Here is a 21,373-nt window from a genome sequence, read left to right as displayed (position 1 = left end):
AATCGGAAGGTTGCCGGTTTGAACCCCGGCTCCGACAGTCTCGGCCTTTGTGTCCTTGGGCAAGACACTTCACCCGTTGCCTACTGGTGGTGGTCAGAGGGCCCGGTGGCGCCATTGTCCGTGCGCCCCAGGGCAGCTGTGGCTACAATGTAGCTTGCCATCACCAGTGTGTGAATGGGTGGATGACTGAATGTAGTGTAAAGCGCTTTGAGGTCCATAGGGACTAAGTAAAGTGCTATACAAATACAGGCCATTTACCATTTTTATTCTATTCTATTATTACATACTATTCGCAATAGGCGATGATACCATCCCATAATCCACAGAAATGTTCATGAGACAGACTCAGATCACAAAGATGTTCATTAATGGTGTTTTTTATTTCCTGAACGGCTGATGAACCCACAACTGATGAACCCACAACTGAACTCTGGATGTCACGCTTATATAAACTGCTCAAACATCTCAGTAAAAACATTTGAGTGAAGTAAGGTATGCATTTTGTAGTACAACTTCTGGACATTGTAGTTTTTATAAGGCAGACATCCACTGTGTAGCTCAAACACCAAACCTCTCATTTATTCTCCTTCATCTCGAGATGTTGCCATTGAGATCACGCATTAGGAAAGTGATGAAGAAAAGCACATCAGCACTGAAATCTTTCATTAAGAAGATTCATTGAATGGTTGAAATAAAAACACAGAAGAAGAATCCACAACAAATTTATTAGAATACAAAAAGTGTATGTATGTGTGTCACAGCAGGGCGCTCTTTGCGTATGAAAGCAGACATAACGATTGGTCAAATGATGCTTGTAGCTCCGCCCAACCTTTCTCCAACCGGGACGAGAGGTGGTTCAAAGCTTCCATGGCGGTGGCGTCCTGTGATAAAGAGCGAAGATGGAGCTAAAAAAAAAAAAAAAAGTTAGCAGGAAATCGTGTAGAGACTTTCGCAATAAAAGACGGCACAGTTGACGAGTGTGTTCTGATTGGCTAACCTTCAGGAAGAGTGCCAGGTAAGCGTGGGCCAGGTCAAAGTCCCGCCCACTGGCCAACATGCTGTCAATCATCTGAATGAACACTAGCAGGAGCTCTCTGGCTCCACCCCCCTCTGGACCCAGAGAGTTGAGCTCAACAGAGAGCGCTGCTGGCCCACAATCCTTCAGGAGACGCAGCGGCTGATCAACTGCAGAGAGAGTATTGATCTCTGATCAGAACTCAGGTTTGTGTTTCAAACTTTGATGAAAACCATCTATTTATACTCTGATAAAATACAAAAGTATAATGTTACGGACAATATCAGATATGCACTAAAAACCACAAAAACGTGTCTTAATCAATCACTGGATAATTGATTCAGATACTGTCATTACAGACTCTCCTCAGGTATAAAAAAATTAAGCTGTTTTCTTTCTTTATCATTAATTTTGTTTTTCCGTCAGCTCAGTAAGCAGCTTTTATTTTGAAATTCTGATTAAATACCAGCTTTAGATTTTAGTATTAAAAAATAAAAGCATGAAGGTGAGACAATCCTGTCCCAACTCACATGATCCCGTGGTCAGAGCTGACTCCAGAGTGCAGATGAACTCTGACCTCTGAGAGAGCACGCCCCAGTTCAGCACCTTAGACTGAGACACAGGAAACACGCCTTTATTTACACATGATTAAAGTGCACATCCTCAGTTTGGACTAAAACATACTTGAGTCGCGTTGTGAGCGGGTCCCAGGCATATGTTACCTGTGTTTCGTGCTCGCTTTGTGTTTGTGTCGCAAATCGAGGAGTGAGTCCGGGAACTGTCGGCAGGAAGAAGGGAGCAGCAGCTGGAGCAGCAGGGGGCGCCACGGGTTTATTCCTTTTCTACAAACACCAAATCACACAGGTGAGAGGTTGTTACATGATCAGTACTCAATCCTTAGAGACCATCAGCTGATTTGTGATCATGTAAAGAATGAATCTGTTCATGAGCTGACTCATCACACTCCCAGGTGAAGCTGGTATGTGGAAGAATCAACAGTATGTGCTGTGGGGAGGTTTTAAAAGGAAGCAGACTGAACATGAAAAAAACAAAACATAAATATTTGATTTAATAAATACAAAGATGGGACTGGGAATCAATCACAGTCAGGTTTATTCCTTTTTCCCAGGATTATGATGTTGTTTTTATTTTTGGCAACAACCCAAGTTAAAAAGTGATCATTTCACTTCACGTTTTAACTGCTATCACTGGTTCTTATATTTTGTCCTCCACATTAAAAATGATTTTGAAATCAAGGACCACAGCTGCTCACAGTGTTCCTAATAAAGTGACAGTTCCTCACCTTGATTTCATCGAGGTGCAGCAGACTCTTCCACCGAGACTCTGGCAGCAGAGACAAAGTTACAAGCTCCGCCCCCAGTTGTTCAGCTGACTGATAGACATCCTCCTCCTCCTCAGAATTCACCTCCTGTTCTGTCTCCTCCACCGTGACGCCCGGTAAAGTCTCCACAGCTGGTTGGTAGTCAGCTGGGAGGGGGCGGAGCCCCACAGGCCCACACAGGCTCTTATTGGTCCTAAAGGAGGACAACTGCACTGTGACTGCCTGATAATGGACTTTCATGTGACCAATTGTGAACAAGAAAAAAAGCCCCTGATTGGCTGCTGTAGCAAAGGCTGCATTGTGATTAGTTCATACCAGAGGTAGAGGCCCAGACTGTCAACGTGAGCTGTTGCGAGGAAGTCACCTGTCGGGGACAAGGACACGCTCACTGGCGCCGTGGCAACCAGGAAACAGTCGACTAGACTGAGGAGAGAAGAAAATGATGGATCTGATGATCAGCTAATGTCTCTGATTAGTTGTCCCAGTCACACATTAAAATGTTCAGAGTCTTACCTTCCAGAGGGGAGGTCCCAGGTACGGATGGTACAGTCCATTGCCACGGTAACCAGCCATCGGCCATCAGGGCTGAATGTCTGAGGAATAAAAACATTAAGCTTCCTGTTTGCATACTGTGTGACGTAGTGTATGTATGCTAACACCTTCATCCAACCCACCATGTCGTTGATGTTGCCGTGGTGACCTGCAAACTTCCTAACGACTCTTCTGGTTTCTATGTCGACAACCACCAGAGTGAAGTCATCCAGTGCTAATGCTAGCATCCCACTAACAGAGAAACAGAGTGAGCAGTGTTAGGGAACGCTAATTGTTAGCATTCGCGGCAGCTAATCATGCAGTTTATTAGCATCATGCTAGCTCCTAGCTACCTTTCCCTGTGCAGCTTCATGCTAGCCGGCGCAGTGTTTAGTTTCATCTCTTCTTCCAGCTTCTTCGACTTGAAGCGCCAGAATTTCAGCAGCCAATCAGAGCCTGTGGTAAGGGTCAGCTGGTTCAGGGTATCCGTGGCGATGCCTCGCACCACACCATTGTGAGCTGGAGGAGCAAGACATCGGGGTTAACCTGTTACTACAGGGCTTTCTGAGCTTCCTGCTCGAAAATGACACGCCCAAGTTCACATTTTAATCCAGAAAATCATTAATCAACATATAAACATCATCTGTGCAAAGATTTATCCTTCTGAAGCCGAAAAGTAAAAAATGACAGCACTATTCAGACGTTGTGCAATAATTGACGGAGGTCTCTGAGAGCTAACGAGCCATTGTTTACCGTGTTACATGAAGTGGGGTTGGTTTGGGGCTCCATTGTTTGTGCTTAGTGGACTCTTTTGCAAATACGCAACTGCTCTTTTAATCATCGCTTGTTTTCACTGTGTTTGGTAGTTGTAGAAATGATTTATATGAGCATTTAGCTGAGATTCTAAGGTTTCTGTGTATACATGTTCATATTTGCATAAAAGGCTCGATAGCAGGACAGATTAAACTGCAGTTTCCGGGGGCTTTGGGTTAATAAAATGAGACAGTGCTCCAATCACAGGAAAAAAAAGGTGAACACACCTTTCTCATCGTCACCGTAGCAACCCCGATGCAGTCCGGACTGCAGGTTATAGACGTCCACGCGGCCACAAGATGACCCAATTACAGCAAAGTTACCACAGGAAGTGATGTCAACAGCCTGGGAGCAGAAACAGGAAGTCATGTGACCCTCAGAGCCATCCAGGAGAGGAGCTTAGAGAAACACAGGTTTAAAGATGCTATTACCGTAGCGATGGCACCCCTTCGGGAGCCTGGTGGTTGCAGATGGTGCGCTCCCATCGTGCACCTCTGGTAGTTCCATGTGGTTGTTGCTAGGCGATCACGATGACATGCGATGATGCCGTCCCAGTCTGACTGACGAGTGACAGCTGTGAACAGAAAAAGGACAGTGTCAGCTTTAATGGAACATTTTCTGTATGGACTTCTGCACAGCTTGTCATAGTGCTCACAGGAGGAGAACGCTGTGATGGCAGGAAGTCGCAGTTCCTCATACGTCAGTCCTTTCTTCTTCTTCTTTTCCTTTTTTTTGTTAACAGAGCCTAAAAGAAATAAATGTAAACCATACTCAATTAAAAAAAAAAAAGATTTTTATTAAAGCAGCAGCATTTAGTGTCCAACATGAAACTGCAGTGGGTGAAGTCAGGAGGATGTTCTCAACCAATAAAGGAAATAGGTCGAACAGTAAGAGTTCAGTTTTCTGTGTCATCATTTTTGTGTTATTGTTATCGAGAGGCTGCCAACAGACACACTGAGTCTGAGAAAGCGACTCTAAAATGTCACATTTTTTGAACAGAGTCTGATGGGAGGGCTGAACTTACCATGACCCAGGTTCTTGTTGAAGCGCTCGTGGACGGTGGAGAAAGACTGCAGTGTCCCATCCTGACCTGGAGGGCGGGCAAAAGCAACACAAAACATAAATATAAAGAAGTTAAAAAAATATCAGAAAATGTAAACAGCGGGTTCAAAACAGGAGGACACAGAAAAAATAAAAATGGCACAATAAATAAAGAAATATGTAAATTATCATCTGATCTTACCTGCACTTAGGATGTTTTTTCCGTCATTGCCATGGTGATGAATGGTGGTGGGCGGGGCGCTGTGTCCCTGACGGATCCTCAACAGTCTGGCTCCGCCTCCTTCTTGATCAAAAATCCAAACCTGAGGGGGGAAAAGGTTTTCTACTGTTTTATATTTTGTTGTAATTATTTAATTGAGAATGTTGCTTTTCATTATTTTCTTTATAATATAAGTTATTTTTTATATTTTCCTCAATGTCTGACTTTTGTTGGGAGTTTTTTTTTTGCTTTGTTTTTATTATTACTGCAGTTTATACTTGTTTATACTTCTTTTTTTGTTTGTTGATCTCTGGTTTTATCCCTCTGGTCAAGATGCAGTGACCCAGAGTCTCAGTTTCAACTTGTGTCGAATGCACAGACTTCAAACTATATACCAGTTTTTAAATCGTGTTGATAGGCCACATAAAACTAGAGTTATCATAAAAAATACAAGCAATGTTTTTTTCAAACAGTGGTGTTTACAGCGGGAAGAAATGGTAAAAACAGCGTTTTCTATGGACAGCGCTAGCAAACACTCTCCGCTTGGGAGTAAAAAAGAAAAAAAAAGAAAAAACACCCCTTCCCCCCCATTGGTGTTAAAGTGTACCATGTCAACCAATCAAAAAAATTCTATGGCAACATTTGACATTTGGTAGTTTAGGAAGAGGGGGAAGTTTTAGGAGTGACACCGGCGAGAGAGAGAGAGCAAAAGAAAGAGAGAGCGCGAGTTTTGATACGTGAGAGATTTGTGACATTTAGCGTGTTTGGAGGCTGTAGTTAGTGTGTAGTGTAGTCATTGTTTTGTTTTGTGTGTCAGTTATACTGCTGAATGTCACAGTTGGTGCAAAAAAGCCACCAAAGGCAGAATGTATTGTTAACTCTGTCTCCAGCTAAAAAACAGGAGGGCTGATCCACCTCCTGCTGTCAGACCTGCAGGGTTTAGGCCTGTGGTGTTCTCCTCGGTCTTATAGTGGACAGAAACTATTTTTTTGGAGTAAACAATTTGTGTGCCTTCTTATTTGATGCAAAACACCTGATTGTTCCTTAAATAGTTTTAAATGGTTATTTTAAAAAAAACAACTAAAAAAACACCTGAGACCTTGGCTGCATTTTTAGTTAAATAGTACTATATAACTTTGTTGTTTGCAAAACTTGTGCATAGTTTTTAAAAATGTACAGTTTGTATTTGCATTTCAAGTTAAACATGTTTGTGGCTTTTACAGTAAAAATTATAACTTTTTTCTACTCGGATTTTATGTTTTTTGTCTGAATTTAGATCAACTGTGCTAATACAGTATGTCAAAATGAAAAAATAACTCTACAATCCCCTAATTTGAGGTTGTGCTGAAAATAATGATACCAAACAAGGCAAGATGAACAGTTTTTAAAGGTGAAATATAGAGGTAAAATCAAAAGTAGCCAAAAATGGCCAGTTATACCCTGGGCCCAGAGGGTTATTCATCGTAGTCTCTGATTTTAGTTTGGTTATTATTTAGTTATATGTAGTTAATTTTAAAAGTTGTGTTTTTGTTGTTTTTAAATGCAATCACTTTATTCTTGTAGATTCATATTCTATTTTGTTTTTACACTTTTAGCTGTTTTAATTTTATTTGCTGTTGTGGTTTTTGTTGTTTGTTGGTGGGATTGTGTTTTTTAAATTTTTCTTTAATATTTAAAAAGTTAAACATTAGAAAGTTACCAAAGGGTTTTCATAAATCTCTCTCGTTTGTTTTGTTTTTTACCTTGATGGCGTTGTCGGCGCCGTTGGTAACCAATATCGGCTCTCCTTGCAGGAACGTTGCCCCGGCGATGGACGTTTTGTGGGCGTGTCTGTGCTGAGTGACAAGCTGGCGACGTTCTAAATCCCAGAATGCAATGTGGCCCTGAGGACTGCCGGATGCCACAATGGGAGGGCCGTCTGACAGACAGAGGTAAAGATATGGTGAATACGTGAAGAGAGACGGAGCCAATGGCAGCGAGCGCCACGGGCATGACATCATCACGTGTACCTGTTCTGAAAGAGAGCGATGTGATTGGTCCCCAGTCCTGTGTGAAGCTCATCAATGTCTCGTCCAGTCGGATGTTGTGAATAACGATGCGACCTGTTGCGGTGCCAACACCAACCACATCCACCGCAGGACTCTGGAAAGTTAAGTGTTCATTTACAAATCTTTCAAAATAAAAGAATCAGGTGTGTATTTACTTCCAACAATAAAAGTCTGCGAAGTTCCTGACCTGCTGCAGAACTGTGACTCCTGCCGACCAGCCAGCGAACGTGAAGAGCAGCTTACTGAGGATCAAACAACTTTATTAACACCTCATCACTTTAACATTAACACTGACGCAGTAATATGGATACACATGTAGCTTACAGTATTAACATCAACAATTTAAATATTTATTTAAAACACATGTACGTGTGTCACTTTTTATAAAAGAATAAAAAACATTTAAGATTTTAAAATAATTAATTTTTGACAGCATGCTGCAGCAGAAGATACTTTTGTAAGGACTAAGGCCCACAAGCTGAGACAGTCGAGGCTCCTTTGAACATGCTGATGGAAGTTGTGTCATTGTTGTGTCATTGGTGTTTGTATGCAGTTTGCACGTTTTACACAGCGACCATCACAGAGACATGGAAGGAAACCTAAAATCAAACAGATTCTCGGGGGATTTCTGAATGTGTGTTTCTGTCAGTGTTCAGGGTGGAGCGCTACACCCTCACCTGGTCTTGATGTTCCAGAGCTGCAGTGCACCCTGAGAGCTCCCCAGGAGCACCTTGTTCAGGTAGGTGCTCGGGTGCATCATGGCCGATACGTCAAAGGTTGCTGGGTCAAAGTGCAGCCGCAGGTACACCTCTGAGAGGCAGAGAGAGTGAGGCATGATGGGTAAGAGCACATGTACACTACAGCAGGTGAGTGCAGGGCAAGCCCCACCACTTCAGACTCACCCCCACTCTGGACATCCCACACGATGACATCACCGCCGCTGTCAGCAGAGATCAGCTGATCACCCAGAGGCAGCAGCAGGCGCACTTCCTGTTCATGACCGTTGTAATGCATCACCACCTGTACGGAGAGCAAACTACTGGTTCATTTTTTATTTTCGGCTCGTTTTTATTATTTAATTTTATTATTTAATTTAAATTTATCTGACCATAAAGAAAAAAATAATTCAAATAGAAATAAAACAGATTTTTTAATTAGTTATTTAAATAACATTTAATTTTTTTTTCTAATTTGAATTTCAGAAAAGCAAAAGCACCAAACATTATAAATATTTTTATTGTTTTTATGTTTGAAAATTAAATAATTTGTTTAACTAAAAAATAAAGTAAAAGTCAGAATTAAATTTTTTTTTTAAAAAAATGATAATGTTTGGTTACAGTTTTGGTACCTCTTTGTTCCTGGCAAAGGCGCTGATGAGCCGTCCGGTGGCGGCGAACACCAACATCCTGTCGGCTGCCAAACAGGTGATGTCATCTGGTAGGCTGTTACCTGGACAACAACATCACAATTTCATTAAAGTACATCACAACAGAGCAGCCAATCAGAGAGAAGTAAAATAAAATAAAAATCTAAGTACTCACTGACAGCAACGATCCCCAACCTGTTCACCTGCAGGAGACCAATACAGATCATCAATAATCAACAGATATCAGCCACAGCATTCAGGTTATTTTCAGAGTAACAGGTGCTCAGGATGAACTCCACACAGGAAACTGATCAGAAATCCGCAAATAAAACAATACTCATGATGGTATCAATAAAACCTTCTTCATCTCTGATCCTCTTTGTATGTCTCAGTCATAACAAGATTATCATATTACTGAAGGATAACTTTTTACAAACCACCCTGATTAAACCTGGTTTTACAAATGTGTTCAGGCTGCAGGTGTACTTTAAAAAACTTATCAGCAATCCACCAATTAGGGCATAGATCAGTAATGAGTATAAACAGAGGGAGCTCAGACGCTCAGATGAGGATCAACATCTTCTGATGAACATGGTTGTGAAGCTCATTTAATATCAAGCTGGTTTCTTGAACATGCCAGTGCATTCACGGGACTCTAGTAGGCTCCAGAGTCACCAGATCTTAATCCAGTAGAGCACCTTTGGGACGTGCTGAGACATCTGCTGACACATCTGCAGCAGCTGAGTGATGACGTCATGTCAACATGGACCAAAACATTTTAAAGCAGGAGGCCCAACCCGGTACCAGCAAAGTGCGCCTAATAAAGTGGGCGGTGAGTGGACATAACGTCATAACCTAAAGTAAAGTCACTGTAACTCCGTGTGTGTTTATAAGCGGTTATAAAGTCTCGGCCTTTCCCCCTCCTGCAGGCGGTCTTAGTCAGGTTTACACTAAGTGTGAGACTGTGTGTGTGAGCACGTGCGGCTGTTCTTACGTTGAACGTGTGGAAGCTCCGGCCGACCGCCGTCACCACATAGAACTCCCGGTGCTTCAAGTGGTACCGGAGCGCGTGCGGCACGTGGTTGGAATAAAGTCCCAGGACCCGGAAACCGGAGAACAAAGAGCTGCCGCCGGCCGGCATGTCCGCTCACCAGAGAACAGCACTCCTGAGAGAGCACCGAATAGACAGGGAGACGCAGGTAAACAGCAGGCACCGCGAGGAGCCGCAGAGAAAACACACACGAAGGAGCCACGAGGAATCAAGTCCGGCAGGAAACACATCCCGCCGGCTCGGCAAGGTTCCGCTTCGGCTCAGTGCCGCCACCTGCTGGACAGAAACAGGACAGAACCGTGAGCGCAGAGTCGGAACAGAATGAGAAATAAAACTTTGGAATATTCTGCCTGGTTTTCCTGGTTTTATGCAGAAAGAGCTCAAACTGTGAAGGAGCTTCAGATTTAAACAATACAGAAAACAGTTCTCTGCATAATGTAATGATCTTACATTAGAGCTGAGACACATTAGAAACTGAACTAGTTTCATTTTTGAATTATATCTAATCTAGATGTATACTCATTTCTCCTGAGTGAAGTCAGTTCATATTAAAATGTAGCATTTAATTAAAGACGTTTTATTTATTCTTTGAAATAATCTGATTGATATTTTTTTCTCTGTGTGAGGCAGGTTTTATTCTGGGTCCATTTTGGAGGTGACATCAGTGTTTCAACCATGTTTGCTTTCATCCTTCCATTTTCTGTCACTTATCCAGGTTACCAGGACAACATAAACCAAATGAATCAACTTAATCATTAATTGGTAGAAAACTGACAAAAGACTTTTAACCTGGAAACTATCATTTTTACACATGTGGTGTGTGTCGTTGACATGAAGAAAATAAAAGTCACATTTGACCTCTGACCTCTCCTCCAAAGTCAGTAGATTGATCTGGAAGTCAAAATTATAATAATAATATTATGTTGAGCTATTCAGACTGACTGATAAGAACCTGCTGGCACATGAAAGTATAACTGATGACTTTTATTATGACTTTGTTATTTACATTAGAGTAACAGGCTATAACTTTTTAAATAGATAACAGTTTGAACACATGAGCCAGCACAGGTCCCATTCTTAAGTTACAACACTGATCAAACAAGACTTAATGCTTTAATACTAAATTTGATAAATTTATCTGCATTAGCAGTGTTTTAAGTTGGCTGTAATTAAACCATAACTTAAAACTTACTTGATCCAGTTGTCTTGGTTAACTATAGACTGATCTGCAAATTTCTTAGTGCACTGCCAGCACCTGAACCCTAAAAGACAGAATCAACCTGGCTTGAGGGACACAGGCAGAAATTGAACAGGATCAAGAAGCTCTGAAAGAACATGGGGAACAATCAACCTACAGGATCTGAAGCTAAGTTCTACAAAGATACAAAAATATTTGAGTATGCAGATTTGAGTTAACAATATGGAGTTACCTGGTGCACTAAGTGTGAGGAGAACTGTCACAAGCCATGCAAAAAGGCAAAGAAACCTAGGGACTGTGAGAAAATCAAAAGTGGAAAATGCACAATTTGTATCAACAAGTCTTCTGCAGATGCTCGTGTGTAAGACAGCCAGTTCTATGTGGAATACATCCTACAAGTTCAGAAGACAATAAAACATGTGAAGAAGTTTGAGAAGAATAAATCAGAACGGAGACAGAGAAGGTCGGGACACTGGAGGAGATGAGGAGCAGAGTGGGTGAAGGAAGCAGAGCAGCTTTGAGATACAGGTTTGATAAATACCAGGAGCTGGTAAACAGTTTAATACACGATGACATCATTATTGTGCAATGATGTAAGAAGGAGACTGTGAGCAGACAGAGAAATAATTCTATGTTAGAAGCTTAGCAGCTTTTTTAAACTGACTGAACTCTGTAACACTGACCAGTTATTTCTCCATTTCATTAGAAAAGCTGCTGTTCTGTTTCTTCTTCAGAGGCTTTAAAATGATTCATGATGATCAATAAACAGATTGTATGAACAACATCTGAGTGTTTCACATTTTTCAGTTCTGATTAAGGTTTTTATAATAAACTGGAACAATTTTGTGTTTTTACAAAATGAATAAAATTAAACAAGAATGTCTTTTTACAGCTTGAGGAGACTTTGATAGAAACCTTCTTCAGCATGGAGGGCCAACGCTGGTTTCTGGCCCAGAGGGGGACAGACAGGAGAAAAACCCTCACAGATTATCCCATCAGTGTCACCCAGAGCAGGAGGACTCCCTTTATGTCTGATTTGATGTGTCCATCTGCAGATAATCAATAACCGTACAGTAAGCATATCTTACTGGTGAAAAGTGAGCGTCTGTCTCAGATTCTCTTTACTTCTAAACACCACAAATAACATGAGAGAAAACATTCAGAGGTATTTTAATGTATTTAATTTAAATTTAAATATTTCTGTTCTTCAAAATACTCCAAAGTACTCGTTACTTTAAACATACTCACAGCTTTCAGAAGAATAAAGAATAAAACAGTAATTTTATATAATAGATTTTTTTCTTTTCTTTTTTTGCAAATTGGTCCCCAGTAAGAAAACAGAAAGAAAGAGAAGATTTTCTGTTTATGAAGAAAACTTCCTGTTTTATAATTAGAGGACAGCCTTAGATATGAACTGCCAGAATATTTTCTATACTTTTAAATATTTTTTTCTTATAATTGTGCTGACAGAGTTCTGTCATTCAATACAGCAACATTTTTTTTATCATCTAAAGAAATTTAGGTGAACTGTTGAAAGAGCTTCTTTTCCTTCTATTAAGATAATTGAGGCATTTAATGTGCAGGTTCAGTTCTTTACACTGACACTTTCATTGGTTCAGAAAACTTAACCTCAAAGTTAGGCGATGCTCTGATGTCAGAGTTCATGCTGTTTGTGAGCAGCATCTGTGACTCTGATTGGTCCACATTAATAATAATAAAAAAGCGCTAACTGGAGACCATGTGATTTCAGAAACAAACTTCATGGTGGGACTGAGGCTGTATCCCAATTCAGGGTCTGCAACCTTAAAGTACGCAGCCTCAACGGTACTCAAGGGCCGCGTACTCAAAGACCGCTAAGGCCAGAACTGCGATGCGCGTAGGCTTGTGAAATGGGACGGTCTAGCCTCCGTCGCGCTGCCCAGGTTGCCTAGCAACCATGATACTAACAGCTGGAAACGTTTCATACAGCTTTGTTTGACAGAAATGAAGGAGAACATATTTTGTTCGTGTGTTTGTTTCTACATGAGCTTTGTGTGATTTAATAAGTATCTGAGGCTGAGACCACAGGACTGTAAAACATGATTGTTGGGCTTCATTTCTGTACTGAATTTTACGATTAGTTAGTAAATAACAATTAGCTAATGTTGTTCATGAGACTAAAGTCATCTCACTTTGGTAATGTAACTATAATATGGCCAATATTATAGTTATTATATTAATCATTATTAGTTATTACAGCAGTGAACTTGAACTCTGTGTCAAAGATTCAAGTTGCAGTTATTTATATTTCCTATCTTCACTCAAAGATAAATACCTTTGATAGTGTATATGTAGATATATATTATACATAAGAGACAAATATTGTTCGTCTAATATGTTGGCATTATTACATTTGGCTCAGTGCTTACATACATGTGTAAAAAGAAAATGTATGAGCTGTGATAACTGTTTCTGATAGAATGAAGAGTAGACTGATATATTAAATATTCCTTTATTGGGTGAGAAAATCAGACCATGTCATAACTGCTTTAAGTCATACAGAATAGATATCAGAGCCTTAAACAGGCTGACTTCTGCTAAATGGGTCAAACTGTGCAGAAAGTATACAAACACATAACATCCTTATAGAATATGATGTAACACTATAGATCAACTTACCTCAGAATATATAAAGCATATAAACAATTACAGCAATATGATGCAACAAACACAGCAGTGCTACTAATCCAAAATACTCAAAGCTTCATAGAACTGAAACAAACATTTATTTTTAGCTCCATTCTGCTGCTGATACATACTTTAGGTTTCTGAATATTAAACTTGTTGCTGCCTTTCATAGTGTTTAACCTGAAGGCCCTGAGTACTTTCTCCCACACTGAAAACACTGGAATGATCAAATTATTTGAAAATTACCTAATAAGACTGATTCAGGACAGACAGACAGGTGACAGTCTCAGGAGTATACACTGCTACAAAACAGGAGGATTTAGTGTTTGTGTTGTTACAGGTGCTAAACAAGAAGAGTTCCCAGATGGTCCAGTGGACACATGTGTGACTCCTGTGATTAAAGCATCTTTCTTTCAGCTTAACGAGTGAACCGTCAGCTCGTTCAAACACACGTTAAAGTCCGTTTGGCTCGACACCACCGAACAGAGGCAGCAATATAACATAGCTAACATTAACAGTGCAGTGAATCCTGCTTGTGCCGTGATATTCAGGACTGCAAACCGAGCAGCATTCACTGACTTTCAGCTTGTTGTGTTTGTGGATATATGACTGACTTTAATTATCCATAAAATCATCACATTCTCTGTAAGATTAAGGTCAACTATTGAACAGCGTATATTTTAAAGTAAAGGCTTTAAAACCAAGTAAACCTGAAAGTACAAACATCGCTGTCACATAACTTTGCCGACATGTGGCCAACAGTAATGTTTTAATGTTCTTCATTATTAAACATTTGCACATAAATAAGTTACATAATATTCAGTACTTACTTTTAAAAGTTTACTCTTTGGCTGCTCCGCTTCCACCGTTTTTTTCGGCAAAATTATCCACACCCACCGCCGCGCTATGAAGTCTGGGATATGTTGGGCCACGAAGTGTACACCGCCACATCCTTAAAATTCATGGAAATGAAGGATGGATTTGAGGGCCGCATTTCGAGCAGCCTTCGAATTGGGACAGCCTTCGGCGCGTCGCTGTGACGCAATCGGCCTTAAAATGCGGTCTTTAAGGCTGCAGACCCTGAATTGGGATACAGCCTGAGTGAGGACATCTCAGCTGCTCAGACATTTTGAAGAGTGACTTGTCGGAGCTGCTCAGACTCTCAGCTTCTGCAGACCAAAAGGTGAGAATCCGCTTGTTATGTCATAGTGATTGTAGCAGGTAGGAGAGAAAGGCTGGAGAGACAGAGAGCTAAAGAAGGAAGCAGGACTCTGAAAGTGAAACTAAGCATTAACAATGTTTTTTGTTTTTTTGTTCTTTGAGTATTTAGTTTTTTAAAAACGTTTTTCCCGAAGTGTTTTCAGAGACTGAAGATAGTTTCATAACAGATGTATTCATCTGTACTGGGAATGAGTTTGATCTGCGCCATCACAGCAGGACCGTTAGAAACCGCGCACGTCCAGATGGAGAAAGCATGTGAGAACAGGAAGTGACAGAAACTCAGACATCCTGATTTCACTGACTGCAGGGAGAAAATATTGAGGGGACCATTAAAGGCATTTATTGAATGTAGAGCTGAGTCCAGCTGTAAAAAGTACATGTGTATTTGTTACAGGCCTTCGATGGGCCTGTTTTGAAACTGTATTTTTAACAGAAAAGCAGAGACAGGAGACATCAGTTGCGTTCGGTCTGCAGGCTCTTCCTCGTCTCATTTATTAACAGAATTAAACAACGTCCTTTTCTTTTCATTTAGACACACACCTTTCTGTTTCAACAACACAAACACATTCAATTAAGTCCATAGCTCAAACCCTTTTGGTCACCTTGCACTCTCGCAAGAATAAACTTACAAAATAATCACTGTATATGAGTGTCCTTATTTACAATAAATCTGTAACCAATTCTACTGCTGTTCAGCATCAAAAACATTTCTGTGCAGTACCATCAACACTGCAACTAACCTGCTTATGTCGCCATTGTACTTTCTTTTTAATTTAACAGATTCAAACAATATATTACACTAATAACAATAAACAAAAATATTCTATCATTGCTCACAAACAGTTTACAATCATCCACAAACAGTATACATCAGACTATTTACATTTGACACATAAGAACTGGGTAGGTTCTAACCAACTATAACTTCAAATAATGTCAGGTTAAAAGAAGTGTCTAACGGTGTGTTCACACCGAACGCGATAGGCGCGAGCGAAAACGCCCCAAACGCCCCTAATTTGACGCGTGCACATTCGCACCTCGACGCGTGTCCAACAGAAATCCACCGCGCCTCAAAATTGCATATTTTGACGCGCGTGAACCGGAAATGTGGGAGGGATGTGGGAGGAAGTTGTGCCAGACGGTATCTTTGCTAGATGGCAGTTGTCGAGCTAGCGCTTGAAGAGAGAGTCTCCCTTCTCTATTTACTGAGGAGAGCAGAGCAGCGGCGTTAAGGACGTCCTCGCAGTACCTGGGTCCGGTCCTCCAGAGGCGTGAGCAGTTTGGTGAGTTTCACCACTTGCTCCATGAGTTACGCCTGGATGACGGCGATAACAGTGATATCACCGTCTTTCACTCGCCCAGTTTGAGGACCTGCTGTCCCGCGTAGGTCCCAGAATCGCCCGCCTAGACACCAACTACAGGCGCTCAATCCCACCTGCAGAGCGCCTGTCCATCTGCCTGAGGTTAGTAAAAGTGTTTAATATAGTAGTCCTTTATTGATACCTGTGCTAATATATGCTAAACCATCCGTTTATACACTGCTAACATGGCTGTGGTATGCTAACAGTGAATGCCGTCGGTGTTTACTGATAGCAAACTGTGGTACGGAGACGACTGTTTATAATATTTCTAGTGATACTCGAAAGGTCTCATCAAGTCCCGATTTAATTCGATTTATGCTGTTATCAGTGTTTGCAATGATAGCATGGCTGTGGTGTCTATCAGTGTTTTCTGATATCAAACTGTGGTACGAGAACCACTGAGAGTTAATCTTTGTAGTGATACTCACTCCTTTTTTTTTTAACTTACACCTGGTTTAATTCTGGTATAGTTGAATATTTGTATATAATCCCTGCAGCTGTCAGACTCTATAACAGGGGTCACCAGCCTTTCTTAAAACAGAGCTAGATGAAATTGTGAAGTTTGGTTCATCTTTAGTTATATGGCTCTATCTAGCATATTCTATCTTGATATGCTGTCTTATCACAGGTTAATTCTTCAAAAATATTAACAATGATTTAAGCAAGGAAAGGGCTACATGTCAACATACAACTCTTTATTTCTATTAATGTCTGTCTTCATTCCTACCTGATTCACATGTTGAGGAATTATAAGTGATTGGCTCACTGTAGTGGTAAAAGTTGCTACCAATCAAATTATGATATGTTAAAGTTAAAACAAAACAACTGTTTTATATTATATCTAATATATAGTATGTAATTATCCTTATAATTATCAAATGTTTTATGTAAGATTTATGTTTTGTAATTGAAATCTGACATCACAAAAGTATTTTGGAATTTGAATATTGTATTTTGTAACTGCAGTACACATAATACTAATTTTGAACAATTTTGTCCAGGTCCCTTGCCACCGGGGACTCCTTCAGGAACATCGCGTTCAGTTTCAGAGTCGGTGTGTCCACGGTGTGCCAGATCACCCCCCAGGTAGCGACGGCCATCTGGGACTGTCTAGTGGACGACTTCATGGCGGTGCCTTCACCTGGAGACTGGCGGTCCATCACAGAGGGACTCCAGGAGCGCTGGAACTTCCCTCTCTGCTGTGGAGCTCTGGATGGGGAGCACGTCCAGACAAAGGCCCCCCATATATCATATAGGAGACACACACATTGATATACACTAAATATTTATTCCATTTCTTTTTTTGTGGTGCCCAAATTTATGCACCTGCTTGATTTTGTTTAAACAATTATTGCACACTTTTTGTAAATCCAGTAAACTTCTTTTCACTTCTCAAATATCAATGTGTGTGTCTCCTATACGATATATTTAACTGACATTTATTATTGTAACAACCAACGATTTATACAGGAAAATAATGGCTATTAACAAGGTTGCCCAAACTTTTGCATCCCACTGTATTAGTATATTTTGTCATTAGTATAATATGAAATAAATTCTACATGTGTCAAGTTGTGTGCCAACATTTGCTGTGTGGTAGAACTGAGACATTAGTCATTATAAAAATTTATTTGAAATAATATTAAAATTCTCAAACAGAAAAACATTAAACATAAATATATAAAATATAAGTATTTACAGAGAGACAGGAATAAAAAGGACCCAGCTGCTCTCCAGAGCAGGAACAAGGCTGAGGAGGAAATGCTCCATTGGAGACTGGCGTGGCCTCTTCAGGAACTCCAGGATGGCCAGCTCCACCGCCAATGGATCATCCTGGGACCCGTCCCTCATCTGCCTCGGAGCTGTCCTCCTCTCTGGGCTTGTAAAACAGCACAAAACACAAAGAAATGAGAAGGCTGATGCTAGATTTTCATTTCAACATTGAAAAACAACAAAAAAAAACCAACAACAGGATATAAACAGATTGGTTGTAGATATTTAGTAAAGGTGTTCACAAGGGAATCCCACCGAGTAAAAAGCTATCAGTGCGTGCTGTACATCTGATGCTACAACTACATACCTGTGGGTGCAGCAGCAGGAGCTCAGGGACTGGGGAGCAAGGAGAAGCAACAGGTGATGCTCTGCTGCAGATTCAGTTGGTTCTATCAAGACAATATTAAATGTTAACAGGTTTTAAACAATAGTCATAGAGAAAGTATATACAGTGGTCCCTCATTTATTGCAGCAGGGGTTGTCAGAATAACTAGCCCCTCGCCACACACTTAATACACTTCTTTCCCCCACACACATGAACATTACTCACAGTTCTCACAAGTTGATTCGTAAGGTGAAAACCTTTGTAGATTGCATAACGTAAAAGTATTATTATTCCGTGCTTTGTCTTCATCTGCCTGCCACTTTTGTGCGCCTTTTTCCCTCGCGGTGCAGGTGTCTATTTCCGAATGAAGGTCATAGTTATGGGTGTTTTTGGGCTGTTTTATCTATTGGACGTCATGGTTATCAAAACAAAACATGATAAATTTGACAAGCGCAGGAGACACAGCACGGAGGAGATTTGTCAATCAGGCTGCAGAATGTAATGCTGTACTGTGCAAAAATAAATAAATAAAAAAAATCAGCGAAAAAGCGAGGCAGCGACGGATAAGCGGGACCACTGTTTGCTGTTTATTAATAAACAAAATATATTCCTATATGACAGCATGCATAAAAGCAGAACGGTATTTGTACATCAGTGGGAAAATAGCGGTGGCTTGCTAGCTTTTGTGCGGCTTCCCCGGGTCAGTGAAAAATGTAAAAAGAGAAATGAATGAACTTACCAGGTTGCCCGATCTCTTCACATTTCTTCCTCCAAACTCGGTCCTTTATATTCCTGTCTCGGTACACAAAGCCGCTGGTGTCGTACAGCTCCGGGTTGTTTGCTACGGCGTTGATTAGCCTTCCCTCCATTGAAGAATGAAGGGCTTTGGCTGGATCTGCCCCTTTGACCTAGGTTACAGCCACGTCACCAGGCTCCTGATTGGTTGACGCGGCGCGATTTGACGCTGGAGTTCAAATTTTTCCAACTCGAGCGTTAGAGGCGAAACACGCGTATGCACAAAATGCAACACAAAAACTCACGCGCGTGGTTTTTTCCGCGAGTCAAACGCGCCAGACGCGGTACACTGACGCGCGTTTCAGGCGTTTTCGCGACGCAAATCTGCTTCAGAATTTTCGCCGGACGCGCAATCGCGTGTCATCGCGCTCTTTCCATTGACTTTACATGTAAACCTGACGCTCTGGCCGCCTCTATCGCGTTCGGTGTGAACACACCGTAAGAACTGCGTTTGTCACAAAATAAAACGGGTAATAAGACCAGCTGCCTATTTAGACTACGAGTGAAATGGCGGCTTGCATTACAAATGGCGGTATAGTTAGCTTTCTCTCAATCACTGAAAACACACTCTCTCACAACATTTGCGGTCTTTAACCAAAGACAGAAAAAGGTTACTGGCCTTTATATGTACATTGCCGTGAGCAAACTTAAAGTACTAACCTGTATTTTTAACAGAAAAGCAGAGACAGGAGACATCAGTTGCGTTCGGTCTGCAGGCTCTTCCTCGTCTGAGGCACAGAAGCGTTGCAACGACCTATCGCAGTCAGCACTATCTCCCCCTTGTGGCAATGCCACGCAATTACATTGTCCATAACTCAAAATGAAACGTGCCATACCACCATAAAATCAGGTCTTTTACATCAAAACAATTCACAAAAAAATTATAATTGTGACCATACACTTGTGGGCGTCACACACTCCCCAACAAAAAGAAAATGGCTCCTGACATTTAACCTCTTACCCTTTAATATTCATTATCCTCATTATTCAAACAATTCAAATCACATTCCCTTCCCACATACCCACATTCCTTGTTTACTAACATGTATAGATTGGGCGGTTATAATATACAGGGAAGGTGCCTGGGTGTGCCCAGTGAGATGTCGGAATGTGATATGGCACTAGGGGGAAGTAAGGTAACAGGGAATATGATGGCATGGTGTAGTGTGTTGTGTTTGGTGACTCGTGCACTTCAGCACAACTGACTGATGGGTGTACCCGGAGAGAGGGCTGGCCAAGGGTGTCATATGTGAAATGTGTAGCAGGTCGTCGTTCTCTAGTAGACCTTCTTGGAACTGATTCATTTGTCGGCGGGGTCACATTGGGTGTATACCGTGCCCTTTCTGAAAGCGGCAGTCCAACTTCTCCTCCGTCGACTGTGAAAGGCACTTCGGTGACTCCTGATTCCCGTCCCATCTCATGTTCCTCCTCTCCCATGTCATTGTCAAGTTCAGTGTTTTGGTGTCCACCATCTTGTTCCATTCCTGTTTCCCTCAATTCATCTGTTGCTGTTCGTTCCCCCAATACTGTTGCTTCTATCGGCTGAGGTGCTCCACAGTTGACCACTCTGCTGAACTCAGCTGTTCCCCTTAAGGTTATAGGTATGTAGAGCATCCTCTTTGGTTCTACTCCTCAAATCATACCTCAACTCATAATACATTGAACTCTCATCATCGGAGCTTGTGTCAGAGTGGGGTTGAAATGCTGTCTCTCTTTGAGCTGGTTTTGGTTTCTTTTTCTTGACGGCGGATGGCCCGTCCCCCTTATTTACAGCAGGCAAGTCCGCAGGAAGCTCATTGACAAGATGCAGTAGATTGCGATGCAGAACACGCACTCTTTTCCCATTTGCCTCTGAGGCCACTCTGTAGACTGGGCTGTCATTGATCTGTTCCTTCACCACATAAATGGTGTTCTCCCAGTAGGACCTTAACTTGCCAGGACCACCCCTCTCAGTCAGGTTCCGCACTAGTACTCTGTCACCAGGTTGGAGTATCACTCCTTTCAAGTGCCGGTCATAGTGTTTCTTCCCACGATCACTTAACTTTTGGCTGTTTTCAGATGCAATCCTGTAAGCTTCAGTCATTCGTTCTTTCCATTTCTCAGCATAACCTCTTGCAGTTTGTGGTTCTCCAACAGTAACCAACTTGAACAGGAGGTCTACTGGCATTCGTGGATGTCGACCAAAAAGCAGAAAGAATGGTGAGTAACCCGTTGCTTCATGGCGCGTGCAATTGTATGCATGAACCATCTGTGGGAGATACTCTCTCCATCTTTCTTTTTTTTCTTCACCCAGGGTCCTCAGCATCTGCAAGATGGTACGATTAAAGCGTTCAGCTGGGTTGCCCTGAGGGTGGTACGGGGTTGTTCGAGAGTGCCCCACACTGCTCAACTGTTGCAGAGTCCGGAAGAGCTCGTTCTCAAACTCCCGTCCCTGATCATGGTGCAGCCTTAAAGGGTAGCCAAATCTGGGGATATAATCACTGAAAATCCTTTCAGCTGCAGTTTTGCCACTCTTGTTGCGGGTTGGATAGGCCTGGGCATACCTAGTAAAGTGGTCTACCACAACTAGGATGTACTGATATCCGCCCCTGCTTGGCTCTAAGTGG

General features: G+C 41.5%; 1 protein-coding gene across 1 annotated transcript; it reads right to left on the bottom strand.

Moving 5' to 3' along the window:
* Nucleotides 1-706: 706 nt before the first annotated feature.
* Nucleotides 707-9,632, bottom strand: wdr36 (WD repeat domain 36). Its single transcript, XM_063463895.1, has 22 exons — nucleotides 9,371-9,632; nucleotides 8,552-8,579; nucleotides 8,359-8,459; nucleotides 7,913-8,030; nucleotides 7,688-7,820; nucleotides 7,198-7,252; nucleotides 6,972-7,104; nucleotides 6,705-6,880; nucleotides 4,945-5,065; nucleotides 4,726-4,791; nucleotides 4,357-4,446; nucleotides 4,133-4,275; nucleotides 3,929-4,046; nucleotides 3,242-3,407; nucleotides 3,032-3,140; nucleotides 2,871-2,950; nucleotides 2,673-2,780; nucleotides 2,319-2,550; nucleotides 1,738-1,857; nucleotides 1,546-1,627; nucleotides 998-1,185; nucleotides 707-905 (listed from the first exon to the last, which is right to left on the bottom strand). Exons 1-22 carry the CDS (start codon nucleotides 9,515-9,517, stop codon nucleotides 756-758), a joined length of 2,664 nt encoding a protein of 887 aa, XP_063319965.1. The 5' UTR covers nucleotides 9,518-9,632; the 3' UTR covers nucleotides 707-755.
* Nucleotides 9,633-21,373: the final 11,741 nt, after the last annotated feature.

Source organism: Pelmatolapia mariae, linkage group LG20, assembly GCF_036321145.2.
Source record: "Pelmatolapia mariae isolate MD_Pm_ZW linkage group LG20, Pm_UMD_F_2, whole genome shotgun sequence".
NCBI lineage: Eukaryota > Metazoa > Chordata > Actinopteri > Cichliformes > Cichlidae > Pelmatolapia > Pelmatolapia mariae.
Note: the sequence above shows the minus strand (reverse complement) of the source record. Positions and strands in the feature narration are given on the sequence as shown.

What these genes read in the sequence shown, in the direction of transcription:
- wdr36 (XM_063463895.1), bottom strand. Translation starts at nt 9,517, where the DNA reads ATGCCGGCCGGCGGCAGCTCTTTGTTCTCCGGTTTCCGGGTCCTGGGA. An exon ending in GGAGCTTCCACACGTTCAAC is followed by an intron (nt 8,580 to 9,370) that starts GTAAGAACAGCC and finishes GGTCTCCTGCAG; the next exon opens with GTGAACAGGTTGGGGATCGT. An exon ending in ACGGCAACATCAACGACATG is followed by an intron (nt 2,951 to 3,031) that starts GTGGGTTGGATG and finishes TTTATTCCTCAG; the next exon opens with ACATTCAGCCCTGATGGCCG.